Source organism: Misgurnus anguillicaudatus, chromosome 2, assembly GCF_027580225.2.
Source record: "Misgurnus anguillicaudatus chromosome 2, ASM2758022v2, whole genome shotgun sequence".
In the NCBI taxonomy this organism is placed as follows: domain Eukaryota; kingdom Metazoa; phylum Chordata; class Actinopteri; order Cypriniformes; family Cobitidae; genus Misgurnus; species Misgurnus anguillicaudatus.
The window spans coordinates 21310090-21333503 of NC_073338.2; the positions used below are offsets into that span (position 1 = coordinate 21310090).

Genomic DNA, 23414 nt, shown 5'->3' on the forward strand with positions numbered 1-23414 from the left:
AGAACCGTAAAATGCCTGTCTGTGAGACACAGCCCCATTTATCTGTGTTTATCATCCACGGGCCAGGGTCCCCTGGGGGCCCCAGCAGACTTTCAAGGGATGTCAAGATGACTTAAAATTATTTAAAATAAAACAAAACAAAACAAGCATTAAAATAAGCAACAACAAAAAGATATTGCTTACTGTTAATTTATTTTTATAACAAATATAAATCTTTCCACAAGGTGACGAGTTCCAGTATATTTTATTGGGTTAAAACTGTGAGTGGGAGGGCCTTCAATTCTTGTTATAGACATAAGGGGTTGGCTTGAAGTCAAAAAGGTTCAGATCCACTGGCCCTTATGCGTGACTGTGCAAATTGTCTAAGGTTTACGGTAGCATGTTAAAAAAGGGGAAATTCACAGAGCTCCAGCAGGCAGTCGTGAAAGCTGAACGGAGATGAAATGATGCTTGCAGGGATATGAATATTTGTCGGGTGGACTGCGGCTGAACGGTCCAGACATCGGCGTTTCTCACGCACGAGACTGTTATGCTTCCAGCAATCGTAAAGGATGGGAATACATTTACTTTAACACTAATTATTTTATCTCGTATCAAACGCTGTTTACGAATCGTTTACGTCATTGTATACGCTTAACGTTTTTAATATATAACTTGTGAAGTGATCGGCACTCATTGCTTTTAGTCTATGATAGACGTTTTCAGTTACGGTATCGCTGCAAAGCTCAGTGTGCACAGTTCGTCTTAAAGGAGCCATTATAGGGAGCACACACGGTTAAAATGACTATGTCCGTCCCGGAAAAGCTATCAGGGTCTGAGGGTAAAGAGGAAGAAAGTGAAGATGAGAGTGAAATCCTGGAGGAAAGCCCGTGCGGCCGCTGGCAGAAGAGACGCGAGCAGGTACGTGTCATGCATATGCAACATCATGCCTGTTTTCTGTTAAAAACTGCACGTGTGTGAAGTGTCTTAAACAATCTGGGAATGACAATGCACTGTTAACTAAGATCAGCTGTGGGTTTCTTGGCGTTTGACTGAGCACGCTGAGGTCCTGTTGGTTTTACCACATGGACATAGTTTACAGTTCAAACTGCTGCATTCCTGTCTGCACATAGACGAATCGCCTGTTTTGAAAAGCAGTATATTTAAGTCGAAGAACAGTTCGTTTAATGACAAGCAGCACTTGTTTAAATAACGTTAAGAACGTTTTACAAGTACTACAGCAACTTTTTTGTGAATAATTTAATTGCTGTGTTCAACTTCATAGGACGTTGCGCAGACCAATCTACGAATGACATTAAAGTACCGCGAGAGCTATTCGAAAGCTGCGCTCTCGCGGTACTTCGATGTCATGTGCCGTCCTATCTGCGCAGAACTGCATGAAGTCGAGCACATGTAACGTAAACATTGGCGCTCGCGGGCAGCCCCTCACCCTCTGCGCACGTACATGCACGTACACGTTATTGGCGCGATACAATTTATCAATTAGTTACTATTAAGGGCGTCATTATTACTCTGTTGTGTTTTATTTGCAATAAAGTGTTGGCCCTGTTCACGTGCTAGTTAAATCATAAAGAGATGGGGTTTTTAAGATAAGTCAGTTACAGTGTACTTAAACCTTATCACTCCCAGCACACATTCAGCAGCATATCTAAGAGGACATTGTAACGTTAGACACTCCTTCAACTATGTGCCATTTGTAGTATGAGCTGTGAAACTGTTAGTTTAGTAATAGTTTACTAATGCATGTTATGTGAACATCTGTTCAGGCCCTCTGAAGTCTCAGGGTTCAGGGGTTAGTCTCAAAAGTGTGCAGTGTTAAAGCAGGTTTCTTTTGCTTTGACACCTCGCTGCAAAGCTGGAAAGATTTATAATTTGATAAAAAAACAGTGGTACATAGCGGCTAAACGCATTATTTCATCTGTATGAATAGCCTGTAAGTGCAAGACTGTTATTAGTGTGTGGCTCACACTTGTATTGCGTCAGCATTGTAAAAGTGTGCCAAAGCACCAAGTGTTGGCAAATAGTGTGGGATAGGAGTGTTTGCACAACAAGAGTGAAAGTTTTGTTTCCATTGATTCTTTTATATCCTGATTGACTGCTTTGAGTTTTAAATGGGTCAGTTGTGTCCGTTCTGCAGGTGTTAATGCTGGAAATATAGGTGGTTGCCAAACTGCCTGAATAAAACTTGGTTCAAAATTTTCCTTATGTTATATGTTTACAGGATTATTATCATATCTTCAGGCAAACATAACAAATGAGCTCCTAAGTCCACCAAACTATGAATGCATGGCGTACCTCTGGGACATCACATCAACAGAGTTGTCCTTTCATAATGTGTGTATTCACTATGCACTTTATTATCACCAAGCACATGTGTGTGAATGAGAAACTCCAGGTGAAAATGACTCCGCAGACCAATGGGAAAACAATGACGTTTTCTGGCAGTGGCTTGGCATTTTTCACATGGCTTTGACACTCCATAACATTAGTTTAAATTGGGCTTGGTTCAAATGATCTGGTGTACTATATCTCTCTTATCTGTAGTTTGCTGTGGCCTGCAAAGCTGTAACTATGAATTAACACATTTTTGAGCGATGCTGTCATTGAGGCAGTAGAATGGAGCCGTTATTGGAGAGAGTTCTGTGATCGCAGCCAGTTTGGCATAGCTGTTAAACACTTATGTTATGCAACCGTTTTCCATCATCTTGCTGTTTTAGAAGAACCGTTTGCCAAAGAGGTTTCTAATAAACCTTTCTTTTCTTCATTTGACAAATTAATCACTTGTCCTAAGTTGATACGATTTTGACGTTTGCTCGAATTTTAGTTACCAGTTCTCCTCTAAAGTGCTGTACTAATACTAGAGGTCGACCGATATGGGTGTTTTAAAGAGCCACTAGTACGTTGGGTATTTGGTGTAATGCAATGTCTTAGTGCAGTTTATGGTAAAAAAACAACAACATTATTTTTCGTACATTAGTGTTGCTCCTCAATGCTTAGATTTTGTACAAAGCTCATCGATCTGAAAAGCGTGGTGGGGTCCGAATGGCGAGCTATCAGTGCGTTGTGATTGAGCCTGAATACCTCGAGCGTCAGCCGGAAATGCAACGCTCCTTTCCATATTTGGAAGATCAGTTCCCAATGCAATGCTGACAGGAGTTAATATTTTGATAATATCTTATCAATAGGGGTGTCACTATTCTCCAAAACTTGATTCAATTACATTTTTGATTCTAAGATCACGATTTGATTTGAAAGAACAAAAAAGCTATGCCATTTTTAGACTAGACTTTTATGAAATATAATATCTGACCTTGAATCCAGAGATGCCCTGCCATGTAAGTCGTGCTGCCAGTGGAAAAATATGGTACAAGCACGTACCTGATAAAACAAAACTTCCTGTCAGATGAACATTCCTGTCAGTACTTTGCACCTTGTCATTTAAACGCGAGTGGGAGTAATGACGAGTTTATACGTATGCAAACTAATATTATGTCGAGTCCACTACTTGTGTTGTAAGTAAACATGCTGCACAGTGTTTTGTACATGCATATGTTAGAGCTTTCCGTGAATTTTCAGCGCAATTGATGAAATAAGATCGCACAACTTTACACGCTTTCAAAATGAAACTGCGGAGATCAGCCGCTTTAGTTTTATCAATGAAAGGCTAAAAATAGCGCTGTACACCGCATGTTCGCACCAGAAGTCAGAAAAGACGTAAAACATTGTGTTCAGTACCTCAGATTAGATGAATGGGCGGAGAGAAGGCGGTGTCCTGTGGCCGTTCGAACGCATTCAACCACATGTGTTTTAAACTACAAAAGCTTGGCAAGCCGACCAGACGTGACATGGGGGCGTGGCAGCATCGACGATTCCATTTTTTTAATTCAAAGTTCGAGGTTGTGACTTAATTTCGATCTTTTTCGTCGTGACACCCTTACTTATCAATACAAGCTTAAAGGGACACCATGAAACTTTTGGCCACTAGGGGGTGCTAGACACGTATTTTTCACTTCTAGCGCCCCTAGAGCCCACAAGCGCCGCAGCACTGTCGCAAAGGAAAAGAACTGGCCAACCTTAAAACTAAACTAAAAACTAAACATTTAAAATGCTAAACGATCAACATTTTGAGACAACAGGGAGAAACGCAGTCATGTTACAACTTTCTGATGAGGAACTCGTCGTGGCAGAAGCCATTTCTCAATCTGAAGGTTGCAGCCTCCGGATGTCGTATTTCTAATACGTCATCAAGACTGTCTTATTTCACAATATTAACAATTACAAAGTTGACTATTATACTTAGTTAATCGTAAATTGTTGCAGTATGCTTATGACTTGCGAATGTAATGCTCAGTTTACCTTAATAACCCAGGCTTGATGACGTATGCAGCCTGCATATTTGACCTCCGGAGGCTGCAGCCTTCCAATTCAGAAACGACCAGACGTATTTCCTTGCTTTTTTCCAAACAAATATTGTTGCATCCTCTCTCTCTCTCCCTCGCCACCAGAATTTTCCGCAATGGCGCTCGTTATTCCTCTTTTTTGTGTGAAAATCGCTCCAAATCCAAGTAAACCGATGCGTTTAGGTCTGCCGCTTTGTAATACGTCACGCGGGTGACAGCGGAACGCAGCAAATGAGGAAAAGAGAAGAGAGAAACGCTCGGATCTGATTGGTGAATGAATAGGGTTTGGTTTTACACTGTGAGCAAGTTTGAGTGCTATAGCATCCTGGATTGTAATGTAAATATCATAGACACAGTAAAAAGAAAGGTAAATACGTGAACACAGCATCTGAATACAGGGAACTATATGCAATATAATCGCCGTAATTTATAAAGAACATCGCATTTATGTATGAATCAACAGTTTATATAAAAAATTGCCTTTAAGGGGAATCGAACCCGGGTCGCCCGTGTTATAGGTCCGTGACACTAAAGACTGTGCCACAAAGTCACATAATAGAAACTGCTCTCTACACTCCTTAAGTAGCCTCCAGCAAAATTCACGTTAAAAACAAATTGTGTGGAGGAAGTGACGTATGCCGTAAAGCAGTCGAATTTTGTAGTTTTTTTTGTGCTCTGGTTACTACCACAAACCCTAAGTTTTAAAATACGAGTAAAAGTGATACAGACCCCGTCAGGCTATGGTAGACATGTCATTCAACCTATTTAAAGTCGATGTACTATCACAAGGGTCTTGAAAATATATTATGAAGGTTGAAAAATAACAAGGTGTCACTTTAAAAAATGTTTACACACAAGAGAATTGTATAATAGTCTCTTTAAAGGTGAAGTGTGTATATTTTAGCGGCATCTAGTGGTGAGGTTGCGAATTGCAACCAGCGGCGTAGTCCACTGCTCACCCCTTGATTTTGAAATGCATAGAGAAGCTACTGTAGCTGCCACCAGACAAACATGTCATCGTCGGAGACAACTTTGTAAAAATATTGTCCGTTAAGGGCTTCTGTAGAAAAATGGCGGCACAAAAGGGCGACTTCCATGTCAGGGGACCCTCTTTGTATGTAGATTAAAAGGTCTCATTCTAAGGTAATAAACACATCCATGATAATATAGTTTTGTATATTATTTTACATTTTTGTCAAGAGATCCTTCTAAAAATTACACACTGCACCTTTAAGGGCCGATACCGATATTGAGAAAGCAGTGTGCCTGGGCGATTGGCTCGATATAAGGCCAATATAACCCAAATCTTATTACAGTAAAAAAGAGACACACAGAAAATCTGTGATGCTAATTGTTATGCATAATATTTGTGAATACCTTTTTTATGTTTTTGAAAAAAATGCTTACAAGACACATGTACTGTGGATCTCATACTGTTTAAAAAGAGTGTGCTGCACGTCGGCCGCAGTATAGTTTTATTTTACTGTCTGATAAAATGCTCTGATTGGTCAGCTATCCAGTGCATTGTGATATGTGTATTATATAGCCCAGCTAAACTGGGGTCTCTCTTTTTCAAATATTAAGGCAAAGACCCTGATCCCATGAGTGATGTGCTGAATGCAAATGTATGTATGATTAGTTTATTCAACATAGCTATGGTATACAAGAAGTTCATATTGAGTAATATTGTTTTAGGCAGTTTGCCAGTTTGTTCATGTGTTGTTTTGTTTCCAATAGAAGTAGTTACAAAACAGGCAAAAGCATCATTCTTCATGTGTCACCAAGCAACTTCAGACTGGAACAGAGAATGCGAGTGGAGTGACAGCAATGTGCTTAAACTATTCTGAGATCACTCTTTCCCAGCTTTGTTTCATACTGGTGAGACTGGGCTGAAACGCTGTGAATACAAACAAGCTGAGTGATACAACTAGATCTAAAAGTAGGAGTATAGTACTTTTATGCATTCAACAAATGTTTGTATCCTTTAGTGACTTGGGATTCAAACCCATGGTGTTGCTAGCACAATGCTTTAGTATTGAGTATGTCATTTAATTATTCATCCTCATGTTGTTCCATACTCGTAAGATTTGAGAAAAAAAATGTAAATGTGCCGCATTAACACCTTTGTGGCATCAGGGACTTGTTGTAAACCCAGCAGATTGCAGAGTTTGTGTTTTTAAATAAAACCCAAATGATTCACATCACAGAGACTAAAACAGTCCAGGTCTTATCACTTTCTTAAGGACATTACATAATAATTAGAAGCTAAACAGTTCATCTAGTCTGTGTTGAATAATCAATGCTAATTAAATCTTCTAACAGTTACTGTACATCTGTGACTGTTAAATATTTCCAGATCCAATTGCATTTCCTGGCTATCCACGCTATTGTGTCTTCATTTACAGTATTACCTAAAGATACAGTCACACTGCATAGACACAGTTATTCTGCACAGCAGACAGAACATCGATCTGTCTATAACTCTCTCTTCCTCTTTCTCTGTCTCTCACACACTAACACAAATTAAAGCACATTTACAGGATGTAGCAAATTTAAACTTTAGCTGTTGCTTTTCCATATCCACGCTTTACCGGAAAAACACTATTTTTAAACGACAATATAATAGGAAATAAGGGTGTCTGATGTATTAAAACACTCATAGCATTAAATCTAAAGCATCTAAAGCTTTATTTATACTTGCGCTTTGTTCCGCACCGCAAGCCTTCGCTGATCGCGCATGCGTCTCAACAAACGGACGAGGCGTTTATAGTTGACGCACTCGCTGTTGCACTAAACTGTGAAATGACGGGGCAACTTGAGCTATCGAGTCCAAAACCAACACAAGTGGAGGGTAGAAGTCGTTGTTCGCTGGAACAACCCTGGTACTTGTAACATCGGAGTTTCATAATATAAATATGCGAACATCAATAAAACATCAATATGTCTTAATTAAACATTATAAAGTTTTTACTAAACAAACAATAGAAATCTTAACATTTGCGCCTTGGGCAGCTTGCAGAGGTGGGGTCAAGCGCGGTTTACGGAATGCGCAGTGTGATCGCAAATTGCGCCAGAACAGTTCAAAAGTAGAGACATCAATTGTGCGACCGCTCCCCTTCATAAAAGCCATCTGATGTGCGCAGCAGGGTTACGTGAACGTCTGAGCTGCACACACAAAAAATGAACTAAGCAGTATGATGGCATGTGAGACGGCAGTGTGTCATCGCGCACCAAACAACGAATAAAAACGACAGACTTAACAATACGATGGGCTTTAGTGTTAAAGAGGACCTTTTTCATTGCTAAAAAACAACGTTATTTTGTGTATTTGGTATACAATGTGTTTTCGTGGTTTATGGTTTAAAAAACACATTATTTTCCACATACCGTACATTTTTGTAGCCAGATATACCGTCTTCCTGAAACGCCCTGATTTTGTACAAGATTGGCCAGCTAATCTATACGTTGTTATTGGCCTGAATACCTCTCACGTCAGCCGGAAATGTGACACTCCTTACCATGTTTGAAAGATTCACAATGCAATGCTGACAGGAATTAACTTACAGGCTGTGAGTCCAAAGCAGGAGGAATTATGATAATGTCGGTCTTGTCTACTTCAACAGGCCCAGGAAGTAAACTGTTGCCTACAATCTGTGTGTTTGTTGTTCAAGAAAAGAGATTTACGTTGGAGACGATAACTTGCCTCATTGTTTACTTTGGGGTTTGTTCCTTTTGAATATCGTTAACATGTATTAATACACACCAAAGAAAATGTAAAATCGCGAATCGGACCATAGGAGCTCTTTAAGAGAACATGCATGCTCCTGGGGGAGTAGGGAGGGGGGGCAATCGTGTTGGGGCATGGTTTGGTTATCCCTAATGTGAGTGAGGTCTAGGACATTTCAAACTTAGTCAAAGATGTGGCCTATTTTTGCCCCCCAACAACGATCAGTTTTAGATTGTGTTATTATTGTGTTGTTGCACAAGAACCCAATATAAGGTTCAAGTCATAAGGTTAGTTAGTGCATTCAGTTTATCTTTTCAATTCGGTCCGCACAGTGATATAAGATTCCCCAACCTTTTGTGAAAATGCAAACAATCTGCTTGAGGTTTTAAATGTAAATAAGCCTTTACCCACTTAGCAAACTAAGTGGATAGTTTGCATGTACCACAATTCATTCTTTAGAATACAATGTGGTTTTCTTTATCTGGCCTTCACTGCGACTGTTGGGATGAAGGTGTTTCAGCGGGTCACACAGCTGCTGCTTCCCTCCCTATTTATTGTTATCTTATTAAAAACAGTATATGTTTTCAGTACAGTCAATCACCTTACGTCATTGTTTATAATAAACATGCGAAAATGTATTAGGTTATAATAAGGCTGGGCGATATGACCCAAAAAATTATCGAGAAAATGTTTTCCATATCAGTCGATATCGATAATTATCATGATAAATAACAAATCTTTACTCCTGTCAAATTTAAAGGCAGATTTTTGCTCCTGAATGAAAATTGTAAAAACCAGACAGTTAATAATGGTTTTAAACTACTTTTTATTCAGAACATGACAAATACAAATACTAAAATCTTGTTTTAATGTTCATGCATCTGTATTAAATGTAAATCTATTTTTTATGAAATCAACACATTTCTGACACAAAGCAGCAGACTACTGTCACTTTAAGAACCAAGACAGACTGCTTTAAGTTTCTATATACTGAGTAACAGCTGTTTATGTTCACTTAAACAAGAAAGAAAACTTAGTTCAGTGATCACGCGTGTGTTATACATATACGAGCTGATATTTGCTGATAAATGGATGTCAAGAGCGTCACGTTGCTGTGGGAGCGCACATACGCATACACAATATTCACTGCAGTGGTGGATCTGCTGTTTTTCCTCAGTTTCCTGAATTAGTGAATGTCCTGTTAATATACTTTTAAAGGTGTGCGGACGTGTGCGTGCGCAAGGCGGACGTTGAATGAAAGTACAGTATACTGCACCTATTGTGTCTGCTGTGTTTGACGAACCCTGTTTGCGCGTCCAACATTACACACAAGAAAATGTTTCCGCGCATTTGGATTCCGTGACTCCGTCCGCGTTGTCCGCATCGCGAAAATCATAGGTCTCTACTAATAAATGAATAACTTGCCTCATCTTCCACTCCTTCAAGTCTAACTGACACTGTGATTGTAAAGCAAGAGCGCGTGCCGCATCCGGAAGTGCTCGCGCAACATTACACACAGTGCGTAAACATTATCGATCACTTATCGAACTGTCCTTATCGTTTTATCGAAAAAGTTTATATCTGTAAAATTATCGTTATCGAATTATCGCCCAGCACTAGGTTATAAGATTAAAAATAGAAATTATGACCTAACTGTGGTCTTTGGACAGTTGTGGGTAGGCCTGTGCAAGAGACATCAGTTTGCTCAGAAAATGGCAACTCTGCTTGTTTTATTTATTAGGTTTATTAGGTGACCTTAATCTTACAAATTTGCAGAATGTCCATAAAATTTTGATTATTATTATATCATCATTTTACACTGTAAGCATACAAAGTAAAAACTAGACATGCATGGAGTCTGTATGATCACAATGTAGTGTATGACCTGAAACAGCTGTGTTTTGCTGCTGTGTGAACCTAATAATTGTTATGCCTTAGTATAGCCATTAACAGGCAAGCACGGGTAACAGGCAATCTCACTTACTGAAGGGGTGGTGGTAATGCATTTGCCCTTATTAACCTAGTGGAGAGGAACTCGCATTCCCCCTCCCATCGGTCGGCGGGAGAACGACTGAGAGTGAGTGAGCTTTGGCTAACGGCCAGTGTAAAGAAAAACCAGTAAGCGCCATCTGTCTTACCATATTAAGCTTACGCATCTGGACTGTGTTTCTCCTGCATGCTGCATGTTAACTTGCCCATGTTCCTGGAAACAGAAATACTGTCTAGCAAGTGTGTTTACATGCACATGTTTGATTTTAATCAGACTAAAATAATAATGACACGTATAAAATGGCATGGAAATGTTTCAACAGCTTATGAACAAGATTTGTATTTGATGTAGAATTTGCCCAGCACCTCTTTAAAGTCTCTAAGGCAGTGTTTGCTCCCATTGACAACCAGTGCTTACTAGTGGTTAGTAAAGGAAAGATTATTTAGATATAACACACATCTTTCAGTTCTGTATGAACTTTCTGTGTGAATTTACTCACCTGGGAACACTGTCAAAAAAAGGTACAAACTGTACCTTTTATGTTGCTGGGGTGGTACCATCAAAGGTTTATTGTTGTACCGTGAGCGTCTATTCAGGTTGTAGCTATGTTTGAAAGGTGGGAGAGATGGCAGCTTTGACATGCGAGTGGGCGTGATTTAGTGCAGAAAGCGGACACGCCCCCAGTAAAGAATGCTGCTTATTTTCCCCAGATTTTGTTAACTTTATTTTATAGCATTTTTATCATTCAGTGATCTAGCACATTGTTCTGTGGTGTGATAAACTCAGACACGCATTTAATATCACTTTACATGATTTTAGGATACCAGTCATGCATATGTATGCGTGTGTCATTGGTCACATTACATCTTATCACAGGACTGCATTTTTACCGCTTCATGACAGTGATGGGTTGTTTGAACTTGTGTGAATCTGCAGAAATGAGTATTTGATGACAGCTTGAGTGTTTCAGCTCACTCATGCGCTATGAATCTCATGACTTTCTGTAACTGTTGACTCACATACAGTAGATACCTGGAATGACATCAGCATTCAGCTGGACCAGAGGTCAATAATAGACTGTAGATCATCAATAATAGACTGTAGTACTTTCTAGATTAATAATTTACACAGTTCCCACAGTGATTGAAAGCATGGAAACTTGAAGAGAATGTTTTCCAGGCCAGGAAAATTGTGTTAAAATCGTAACGTATGGGATCACAGTTTCTTGTTTTTATTTTCAAAATTTGCACATTTGCAACTGTATATGCAATATACTCTCAGAAATATCACATTTATTATCTTATATTAATTTAATATAACAATATATAAACTCATAATAATAAAGCTGCTTTAAATGTTACTTTGTTTCAGTATTGGCATGGCATGAATTCCATGAAGCAGATGGTATTTTTGGTTCTGTATATAGTAGTAAGTGTCTGTGCATACATGACTGTGCATTTGTGCCTTTCATATGCTACATTATTTTTTAGAGTTTTGTCAAATCCCTTTCTTTTAATGCCATAATCTCTGTGTAATCTGAAGAACCCCATGAATCGCAATCTTTCTTAAAAAAAAAAACAGTGTGTTCTATTTTAACTTGTTGGTTGTTAATGTCACACAATATGACTTTTATTTAGCTTCACATATCTTATGAATGATATGACTGTGGCATGGCTGTATGGTCCTCACTTGTCTAATCTTGGAGAACTTTGTTCAGTTGTGCGTTCACTCGTTATGGTCCCTGTCAAAAATTGAATGAAGCTAGAAAATGTAAGTTTACCTGTGAGGATTTGCATTAGATAAGTATAGTCATAGATACATGTAAACCTCTTGTTCTCTGCAGGATTTGCTTCATATCATGGATACCATATCAAGATCATATTTTATATCAATTTGCAAAACAGTTTTTCCTAAAACCAAATATTGACACTTATTGTAATCATTACAGTAAACTGCCTGAGCTCAACAAAATGCTAAATTATTAACGATAGTTGATTGACTGATCTGGAAATGTATTTATTTTTTTATTAAAATGGTTTAATTCATGCTCTCGGGCCAGCAAATAATTCACGGCACAAAAACATTGTGGTTGGAACAAACCATATTTATCTTGGCTGACTGCATGAAGTAAATTTATATGTAATGTTGTCTGGGTTTTATGGGTTTTTTCAACCTTCTGTGGTTTTGTTTTTGTTTTATGGGTATAACATAGACTGATCTTTCTTATTTGGCAAGGCTCTACCAAGTGACTAATTTGCATATAGTTGACACTCTTAGTCTTTGATGTCAACAACAAAATGTATGTGAACTACCCCCCCCCCCCTTTTGTCCAACTGTGGTGAAAATCAGGTTTTTATTGTTGTTCATATGTCTATGTGGTGTTTTTATGTGTTTTAAAGGTGCAATTTGTAAAATATTTGCAGTAAAATGTCCAAAAACCACTAGGCCAGTGTTACATATTTTGTCCAGCTGATTACTATCAATATCTGTAATGTTTTCAACTACTTGTAAATCGTGAGAAAATTGCCATTCAAAACATTGACACGGGGCAGTGCAGTCTCCTGTCAATAACGTTAATATCCATGTGACCCTTTGTCACCGCCCTTACTGACGTAAAAACCACATGACAACAGTGTTCGAGTTCAAAAAAATAAAATGGCGGGCAAGGAAGCGACTGGAGCACAAATTAAGTGCAAGTAAATGCATAATTTCACTTTTTACACCTTTTAATTGCGTTTCTAGGGAGAAATTAGTATTGTAGTTTTCAAATATGTGATTAGTTATCACAAAGGCGCTCTCTGTTTATATTTCAAACACGCTGCTTTCGCTGCCTTCATGCCCCCGAAGTCATGGCCTCATGAGGCAACAAGTCACTGCCTTGAGTTTTCGGATGCAGCTAGTGTCATGGACAAATACGGAACTATGCAATAGCGGCTGTCGGGCTACGCGCTTGCTTATGGACTTATGGATATCTCTGTACCGTCTGTCGCTGGTTGTGTCAGCTCCTGTAAGCGTACGGGCCAACCAAACGACCCAAGAAGAGTTTGGAACAAAACGAGAGAGGATCAATTTGTGGTTGCATTATCTGGATGGACAGAGCTTCACGACAACATTTAACTAGACAGAGATTCTGATCCTGCTTGTGTTTTTTGCGATGGGTTAGTTGTTTTGATTCGTAACCCTTCAGAAAATGTATGCTATTATATTGATCACATTAGTGTGTAGACTGTAATCAGCGCGTCTTCCTGCGGACAATATGCACATCAAAAGGTATTGTACAGCAATATAAATGGTCATTTTAAAACACTTCACAATAAGATTTGTACTGTCAATACATTATGTGAAAAATCATTGTAGATTGTAAGTTGAAAAACTTAATTCTGTGCTGTGTTAACCATCGAATTTGGACTAATACTGCTATGACTAACAATTTCGTTTTGAACATCACATATAAACTTACATAATGAAATAAACGATGTCATCAAACGCAACATTTATAAGACTTGATTACCTTATCCATCAACGTGATTTCTCGTTGGCATTTGATTGATGGCCATCAGCTGTTGAGTTAAAGACTACAAATCCCATAATTCCACGCTTCAGAGCGCCATTAAACAACGTAATTTGATGTTATTGTGTTTTGGCGCCATCTAGTGGTACAAATTCTACGTATTCGACCTTTAAGACAAGTGTTTATGCAAATTCATTATTCAACACCTGTGTTTCCCACAGATGTGAAATATACAGGTGCTGGTCATATAATTAGAATATCCTCAAAAAGTTGATTTATTTCACTAATTCTTTCAAAAAGTGAAACTTGTATATTATATTCATTCATTACACACAGACTGATATATTTCAAATATTTATTGCTTTTAATTTTGATGATTAACTGACAACTAAGGAAAATCCCAAATTCAGTATCTCAGAAAATTAGAATACCGTGAAGAGGTTAAATATTGAAGACACCTCTAATCAGCTAATTAACTCAAAACACCTGTAAAAGCATTTAAATCGTCTCTCAGTCTAGTTCTGTAGGCCACACAATCATGGAGAAGACTGCTGACATGACAGTTGTCCAAAAGACGACTATTGACACCTTGCACAAGGAGGGCAAGACAAAAAAGGTCATAGCAAAAGAAACTAGCTGTTCACAGAGCTCTGTGCCAAGCACATTAATAGAGAGGCGAAGGGAAGGAAAAGATGTGGTAGAAAAAAGCGTACAAGCAGTACTAGGGATAACCGCACCCTGGAGAGGATTGTCAAACATCAAACCCCATTCAAAAATGTGCGGGAAGATTTAAAAAGAGTGGACTGCAGCTGGAGTTTCAAGAACCACTACGCACAAACGTATGCAAGACATACGTTTCAGCTGTTGCATTCTTTGTGTCAAGCCACTCTTGAACAACATACAGTGTCAGAAGCGTCTCACTTGGGCTAAAGACAAAAAGAACTGGACTGCTGCTGAGTGGTCCAAAGTTATGTTCTCTGAATAAAGTAAATTTTGCATTTCCTGTGGAAATCAGGGTCACAGAGTCTGGATGAAGAGAGGAGAGAGTGCACACAGTCCACGTTGCTTGAGGTCCAGTGTAAAGTTTGCACAGTCAGTGATGGTTTGGGGTGCCATGTCATCTGCTGGTGTTGGTCCAATGTGTTTTCTGAGGTCCAAGGTCAACGCAGCCGCATACCAGGAAGTTTTAGAGCACTTCATGCTTCCTGCTGCTGACCAACTTTATGGAGATGCAGATTTCATTTCCCAACAGAAAAGAATACATGCACGCAATGCCAAAGCTACCAGTACCTGCTTTAAGGATCATGGTATCCCTGTTCTTAATTGGCCTGCAAACTCGCCTGACCTTAACCCCATAAACATTCTATGTGGTATTATGGAGAGAAAGATGCGATATGCCAGACTCAACAATGCAGAAGAGCTAGATCATCAGATCAACCTGGGATCTCATAACACCTGAGCAGTGCCACAGACTGATGGACTCCATGCCACGCCGCATTGCTGCAGTAATTCAGGCAAAAGGAGCCCCAACAAAGTATAGAGTGCTGTACATGCTCATACATTTCATGTTTATTCTTTTGATTTGGCCCAGATTTCTAAAAATCCTTTTTTTGTATTGGTCTTAAGTAATATTCAAATTTTCAGAGATACTGAATTTGGGATTTTTCCCTAGTTGTCAGTTACAATCATCAAAATTAAAAAGACATATTTCATAAAACCAACCACCACAAACTCTCTTTGCCATGAATGAAGCTGACACTGATTGTCAAAGCACCACAAAAACAATTTACAGTTTTTTCACTGATATATGAATCAATACTTGACCCCTTTGAAATGAGGTGAGAGAGGTGTAGAAAGACTCAAACTCTATTGAATACAATATGTATAGCCTATTAATGATAGACAATGTAGGTATATATATTATACGTGGTGGGTCTAGAGATTATACATATGACTGGTGTTATAATAGTTTGTGAAGCTTTCTTCACTTTCTATTAAAAAGAGCAGGAGCCGTAAAAGTGTCTTTCACTCTCTTTCTATTCCTCTCTTGATTATTAAAAGAGCATAATCCATTTTTTTATTTCCCGGTGATGGCTGACTTTACATTACAGCTTTGTGTTTTTTATATCTTGAGTCAGCTTACATAATAAGGACTGTTTGCCAGTTTGAGCTATAATTGCTTGTTCAGTGAAATTGGCTTGACATTAGCATTGCTTATTTACTACCATCTCTGCTTTCTGAGCAATCATTGTAGATATAAAAAGATGGTTTATTAATAATATTATTTAAAAAAAAAAGGGTTATAAAAGAGAGTGCGGCGTGTGGTAGTGACTTTCAAAACAAGAGCCAGTTGTTATCGCTAAAAGCCCAAATGGCACACTCGGGACTTGTTGACTACAGGTTGATCTTTATATAGTGAGCTTGTTTTTATTATGCATTCATAATGTTTTCCTCTGATGTATCAAAAGTTAAGAACTTAACTGTGACCCTGTAATTGTTATAAGTAATAGTTTCCTTTCTAATATCAAAGCTGGTGCCCGAATACTTGAAAAATACAGGTTTTAGTTTCACATGAACTTTCACATGAAAGAAAATGAAATAAAGCAGGAAACAACTACAGGAAGAGGAGATGTGCTTTCAGTCTATTCACACCATGCCTTCCCACATTTTTACTGTCACAATGCTCCGCATTCATGTGGCGCGAGCGGCGCGGTGACTAACACATCACATCATGCTCTTTCATTGCATGATGCTCTTTTGTTTACTTTTCCTGATTGTTCTTCTCTGCTTTTTGTTATGTCATCTGATTTTGCCCACTGCATATTTTACCATCCATAGTTTACGATCCTTTCAAATCCATCAGCATTGATCCAGTGTACACGAAGCAGCTACAGTATCGAAGCCAGAGCTTCTAAAACGGGACGGATCATCTCATTTATTTCCTTTCATTATAGCTGCAGGAGGCTCCGATCTATCCTGTGTTGTGAAGCTGCACACTCTTTGGCCCTGTTTAGTATACGCCTGGTAATAAAATGCTTGGATGATTGGAAGTGGATAAGAGACACATTTCTGTTCACACCCGGTGTTTTAATCTGTCTCTCTTGTCCACTTTCGACACTGTGGGTTCGTGCTAGAAGTCAGGACCGATGGAAAAACATTGCACTCTGTACATTAGATGGAGAGTAGGTGGCTTTTTGATGCTGCTTTACACCACAAAAAGAAATCTGGTCGAATGCGCTTTCGACTACCTCTGAATGTGATTAAAAGTAGACAAGCTCAAAACGTTTACACCTGTATTTGTCGTTGTCCACTTGTGACCCTAAAGCATCTTAATACCAGGTGTAAACTGGTTCTTTGAGACAAAAAGCATCCAGGTACAATAAGGTCTTTGGTTTCCCAGCATGCTCTCTCTAAAGCCCGGGATACACTGCATGATTATTGGCTGTCCCAGACAAAAGATTGCCATCGTGAAACAATTGTCGTGATTTCTGTGATCGTGGCTCTTCATCGGTGGTCCTATGTCGTACAATGAGAGAGGTTCAAAGAAGGCCGTTTTCCCGGTCTTGCATCCAAAGATAGCCTACGATAGTTTTCCGAAAGTGTCAGAAATTCGGCATGATCACGGCACAGTGTGTTTGCTGCTACGACCTGCGCGCTGGTATTTGTTTACCACGAGCGCATGCTGGGGACGTTGCGCTAACGTGTGACGCAGCCGCCGAAGCTTCCGTGTCATCATCGTACAGTCTACATATCTGTCGTACCAGAGTTTAAACGATCCATGTCGCACAGTGTGATAAGGTAATGATTTAAAGGAGCCCAAAAATCGTGCAATGTATCCCGGGCTTAAGGAGGCGTGCACATCAAAGTTTTTACAACCGTGGATGGCGAATGTTTTCAATTGTTTCCAATGGTAGCTCGTGTTTTTCAAAAAAGCCAGCCGCTAGAGTTTTTCCATACTGAAAGCCGCCAAGCACAGAGAGTTGGAAAATATTCAACTTTGGGTGAAAAGCTCAGCTCGTCAATGTCATCTCTCACACGGTCGTCCAATCACAGTGGAGGAGGGGCGGGACATATCACAAAAACCAACTGGCGCATCGTACAACAATTAATAAACAAAGCAGGAGTATCACAGCAATCAAAGCACTCAGCTAAAGAAAGCTGGCGTTCTGTTAAAAAAAAGTTGGCATTCGGCATCCTCCAGGCGTTTTATCCCATTTACACAGCACTTTGGTCCCAGAAAATTTCCTTAAAATTGGCAAAGGCTGAGTGGTCAGGGGTGTTCACTGATATGCTCACACAAAAATCGCTGCAAAAGATGCTTTCCAACAGGTGTTTTACCATTTGTTGCAAACTTGTGGACCTATTTTTCCAAACGCCTCACATCTGTATATTCTTCCGTTGAAAGCTTGAACAATAGACACTCCAGCCCAGTTGGTGGCGATAATCGGCCTTTGCCAATTGCAGGAATACAAACAACGTTCCCAGCGCGGAGTAATACCGTACCTCACAGCACATCTAATACAAGTCAATGGAGTTGGACAAAAACTACAATAAAACCTGTTAGAATGCGTCTTTTGCAGCAATTTTTGTGTGAGCATATCAGTGAAGACCCCTGACCACTCGGCGAGTTTCACGTCCCCGTAAACAAAAGTTGCATTTTAGGAAGGATTGTTCAGTGCACCTATACAGCCACTGTAGAGATGGGAGGTGATACAATAAACACCTGAAAACTCTCGGGCCAGCATCATACGTCCAAACCTCAGTCAAAACCGTTCCATTTCATCACAAACAATCCGAAAACAGGGCTTCAAGTGTAAAATAACGAACTTGTCCTTTAAACCCAAATCAACATTCATGAAGAGAAATGTCGGCAAACTGGAATGAAAACAGAAATCAAGGAGCTTGTCACTGTCCATGCTGAAGCTGAAATCATTCATTAGCACGACTGAACAGCACATCATGTGCTCTTTATGGTCTTTGCATAAACTAAAACGCACGTGCAAGGTTTCTAATTAGAAAACTTCGGACACTGTGGAAAAACTACGAAGTGCAACGCTTTTAATACATCACATGTCTTTATGGGATCTTTACGGTATGTGTGTAAAATCAATGCACAGATTTCCGGAAAATCATTCGGTGTAAACGAACCAAAAATCAATCGATCCCGGACGCATTTTCCGTGTATCTCTGTATGAAGAAGATAGACACTTTTATTCTAGAGAGCATACATTTTTATTGGACAAAACAAAGTCATCTCAAAAGTGACAGTCACATTCATACCCTGTCCTGGTATTCATTAATGTTTGGGTTTATGTAATAGCTGCACAGCTGGCCCGAATGGGCGCTTAATTCCCTCTGTTGCCTAGTTTACAAAATAATACCTTTCTGCAGGTCTTGGACGATCGCACACAAAGCTCTCAAACATTTTATCTACAATAGACCTGCTTTCAATAACGAGAACTCCCTGAATTCTTGGCTTACGTTTATCCACTAAAACACACACCTATTTCACTGAGTTTTCCCCGAAAGCAGTGTCATTCATCGCTAACTGCTTACATTGCCAAGTCTTTATTTCAGATGTGAATGCGAGAAAAAAGGTTGAGCGCTTCGGGAGATGAACGCCCTCGAGGCAGAAGCTGGAAATACGTCGCTTCTGTCAGCGCTGTTTGTGAGCAGGATTGAAATTGCACAATACAGCTTAAGATAGTAGTGAATGCAATAAAAGCATGTGGAGGGTGACAGTTTACTTGAAGGCTTATAGGGTTTGTTGACGCTAACTCCCTATGGGTAACTGCCAAGTGTGTGAATCTCAAGGAAAGTTGTGGGTATTGTGTGTACTTCACACCCTGGGTTAGTAATAGTAGGTTTAAAAACCAGATTTTCTCACTGTATGTGTGTAAACTAATGTACATTTGCATATATTTGGTATCTTTATTTAAGATTAGCAATGCAAAAGTGTGTTCAGAATTGCCTTTATCCAGGGCTTAAAGTATCCTTAACCTGGTTTTAAAAAGTTAACATGGGGTTGAGCGATTTTAGAGTGTGTTATTTAATCCTTTAGTCTATAAAGGGTGTTTGATTTCCATGCTAATGTGAAGCATTGCTTTTTCCACCCATCAATAGTAAACTAATGACCTGAGTTCCAGGGATTAACTTTAACGCTTAAGCCTTGGCCTTAACAAAATAAAGCACTTTCCATAGATAGCTTGAACTAACCCACACTTTAGATTGAAACATCTTGTGTTTGAACATTTAAACTGTGAGCTTCAAATAGGAATAACAGCTTTCTGCTCATCCAAGGCGGCTCTTTCATGCTTGGGAAATTTTACTGCAAGAATGCCGACGAGCACGTTTAGATCACTTTCATGTCTTTGTGTTTATCTCAGTCCTGGGTAGAAGGCTCTCAGCTGTTTCGGTGGTCTTGAATAAGTGACACAGGCACTTTCTTTAACAAGGCTTGCTTGTTTTCACATCTGGATTTGGGTTTTGACCCAGCTAGATGCTGTTACACAACCTGTTTTGTTCTAATGCAACACCAGCAGACTGACATGAATGTCCCCCATATGTTGGTTCAAACCAATTGTGTCTGCAGCAGTGAAACGGGTCACCTTTCTCCATAACAATGATAGCCACCCCGCAGAGAGAGGCTAAGTATTTGTCCCCAAACAAACCCTTACTGGGGGGCACGGTGGTATACATTTGAGTGCTCCGGTTTAGGGGATGCAGTATACATCTGGGTGCTCCTGTATGGGTGATTCTCATGAAAATGTCAAGCATGAAAATGTAAAAATTGCTTAAATTTACTTTTTTTCCCACTAGACAAAGTCAAAGTAAGTGGGAACATTAATTTAAAAACTTTTACTTATCATTTAACACTTTTTGTAACATAATTTAAAAAATTAGTCCTAAAAAATCTCATTACCGCAACAGTCAGAAAACATCAACACTGACATATTTTCAAAATGACATGACAAACCTGAAAGAACATAATTTGGAGATTCTGCACATGCATTTAAAATCAAAGTATTATGCTTCTATTAATTAAATTAACATTTTTAATAAGCATCTGTTGCGGTAATGATAATCAAAATGTTGTGTAAGCATTCTGACAAGACAATATTTCAAATTAACTGTAAAAAAATGATCTTACCTGGTAGCCATCATGAAGTAACTGGTCCATGTGCTTGGTCACTCAAAATCAAACTTTATTAAAATTCTGTATGTGTGCTTAAACTGTTCTCAAAAAGTGTACATCAGGCATGGACACATCATTTTCCTAATTTTTCTTCATTATTATTATACATGAATATTCAGTAAATATTTTTTCTGTCATCTAAAGTAGTCTAGCAAAACATCCATTTATTTATTTTCTTAATATTTTTGTGTTCATTTGTTTAAATTACAGCATAACGCATGTTCAAACACAGCCGGACACATTGCGGTAATGAGAATTTCAGCAGAAAATGAGATAAAATTTACAATTATAAATTCTTATGTTGAAATCACACATTGTGCAAGGTAGAACACAGTATTGTGTTAATTCTGATGCTTTTTAATGTTACTATATTACACATTTTAAAGCTAAAATCATTAGTGCCGTGGTGTTTCAATGGTTTCGTGAGAATCACCCGTATAGCATAGGGGTATATGTTTAAAGTCTTTTATTTTACTGTTTTCTACATAAAATCATCCTACACAATATAAAGATCATTCTGTGAAAAATAACCTTGATATCGTTAATATTGACTGAGTAAGGTCACGTCAAAGATATACATCATAATGAAATTAATGGCTGAAATCAACATTTGATGCTTATTATATTATCTGCTCATTATTTGATACTGGATTTCACAGGCAGGGTCATAAATGTATAGCTTGTAATGCACTGTAATTCACTTTGGATATAAGCATCTGCCAAATGCATAAGTGTAAATGTAATGAATTTATGGGGGGGGAGTTAGTATGCAGAACTGAAGCACCATTCATAAGCATAGTTGGGTATTGAAAAGCTATATGGATAAAGGTTATGCAATCCTCGGATTTATGCAAATATGCAGGCAAATCATACTTTATCTAATCCTTAAACAAATTTTATTATGAAAATGTGAAATGATTGTACAATGATGAATGTCATTCCAGAGAAAAGCAACTTATTATACCGTAAGAATCAAGAATGAGAAAGCATTTCGGCCATAAACAAAGAGTCAGGAAATAAAAATCCTAATGTTTGTTTTCTTTTAGTTTTGTAAACAACCTGGTATTCAAAAGGTTTTAGCATTATTAAATATAAATGTATAAAGACGGGCAGGGCCATGCAATTAGTGTACAATTGAATGTACATTTTATATGCTTTTATAACTAAAAGACAATAATATAATAAATTCTAGTAACATCTTGTATGTGCGTCATTGGAGTGCATTGAACAAACAGTCTTGAATGGCCATAATTTGCAGACAGCAGTTGAGCAGAAGGACATTCACTGGCTCACAGAGGAAGTGGAAAAACTTGTCTCGTTTTCAAAGACATTCCTTGTCGGCCTGTGCGGGATCTAAGGAATTAATTAAATCCAAATTTAATTGGACATGCTTGTCCTTGTGGGTCTTACATAACGCAACTTTCGCTCCGTATCGGTGGGGTCATTCAATGAATGCTTTATACAATTTTATAGGTTGATTATTATTGCAAATTCTCAAAATAAATAATAAGCAATGACCTTCATTATTTGTCCGACCTTCGTTATTTGGACAAATAATGGACGTAACTTTGAATAACTTGCATTGTGCCATTCCAAGTGAAGATAATACAATTTAAAGGTGGGGGGGGGGGGTTTCTAAAGCTATTTCATGCATTCTGACCGAGGGGCAACCTTCCGATCTCTCTGATGAAGCCAATACGGAAGTAACTTAAACTGCAATTCATCGACTGGCCGCTAGAGGCACGCTCCAAAAGGGAGTCAATTCCCATAGACCTCCATGTTAAAATGCCCAACTTTATAGTAGAAATGAATATGTTTACAGCCTGGTACAAAAAGTGTTTTTGGTCTGTATAGCTAATTTTGCCCTTCATGACAACTGTGAGGGAGATGAATTTTTTTGTTACTCAACCGTTTAAGTTATATTAAGCCTTAAAGTACTGCGTCATTAAAGGCGTGGCCACTTGAGTGACGGTTGAACAGCCACTGCTGTCACTAAAGTCGAGCTAGGCGGCGTGGTTTCAGCAACCAGCCACCTTAGCTTCACCCACGTCCCGCCTCTTTACCCATTTTCGGTGATTCGCGGTGATGCGTGGCCAAGATGGCGACGGCAGGCAACACCTACTTTAAGCTTCAAAACGATCTTCACAAACCAATGGGTGACGTCACGGACACTACATCCATATTTTTTTACAGTCTATGTTTCTGGCTTATTAAACACAGTTTAAGCGTTGGATTCCTCATGATTAACATAGTCAAAGTGTCAAAAACGCTGTTGGACGTATGACGGAGTATTTCTATGCCGAATACACTTTGTACAAGTTTCAGATAGTTGAACATGAGAGATTTATTAAACATAGAAATGTTGCTTTATTTATTTTATGGGCAATTTCAGTGCAGAAAGTACAGTGGAAGTCCTTATATGGGCACTTTAACCGGAAGAGTGCGCCCACCCACTCTTGGTAACCCAGCCTTATGGAAACATGGATGTAGTTTGTTCATCCGGGGTAGCAGTTTATTTAACGCTGTTGAAATGGGGCGGTCCAACAAGGTCATGAGTCGCAGGTGAAAAGTAAAACTGCATGAAATGTCGT

General features: G+C 38.8%; 1 protein-coding gene across 3 annotated transcripts in view; it reads left to right on the forward strand.

The window, feature by feature from the left end:
- Positions 1 to 317: 317 nt before the first annotated feature.
- nrbp2a (nuclear receptor binding protein 2a) overlaps positions 318 to 23414 on the forward strand; it is a 36469-nt gene continuing 13372 nt past the window's right edge. For 2 of the 3 annotated variants that reach the window (XM_055201858.2, XM_055201859.2), the window contains exon 1: positions 320 to 900. In XM_055201858.2, coding sequence (XP_055057833.2) covers positions 781 to 900 — 120 coding nt within the window. In that variant the 5' untranslated portion in view covers positions 320 to 780. Of the gene's footprint in view, positions 901 to 5984; positions 6026 to 6137; positions 6279 to 23414 lie in introns of all 3 variants that reach the window. The other variant, XM_055201860.2, reaches the window with a different exon arrangement.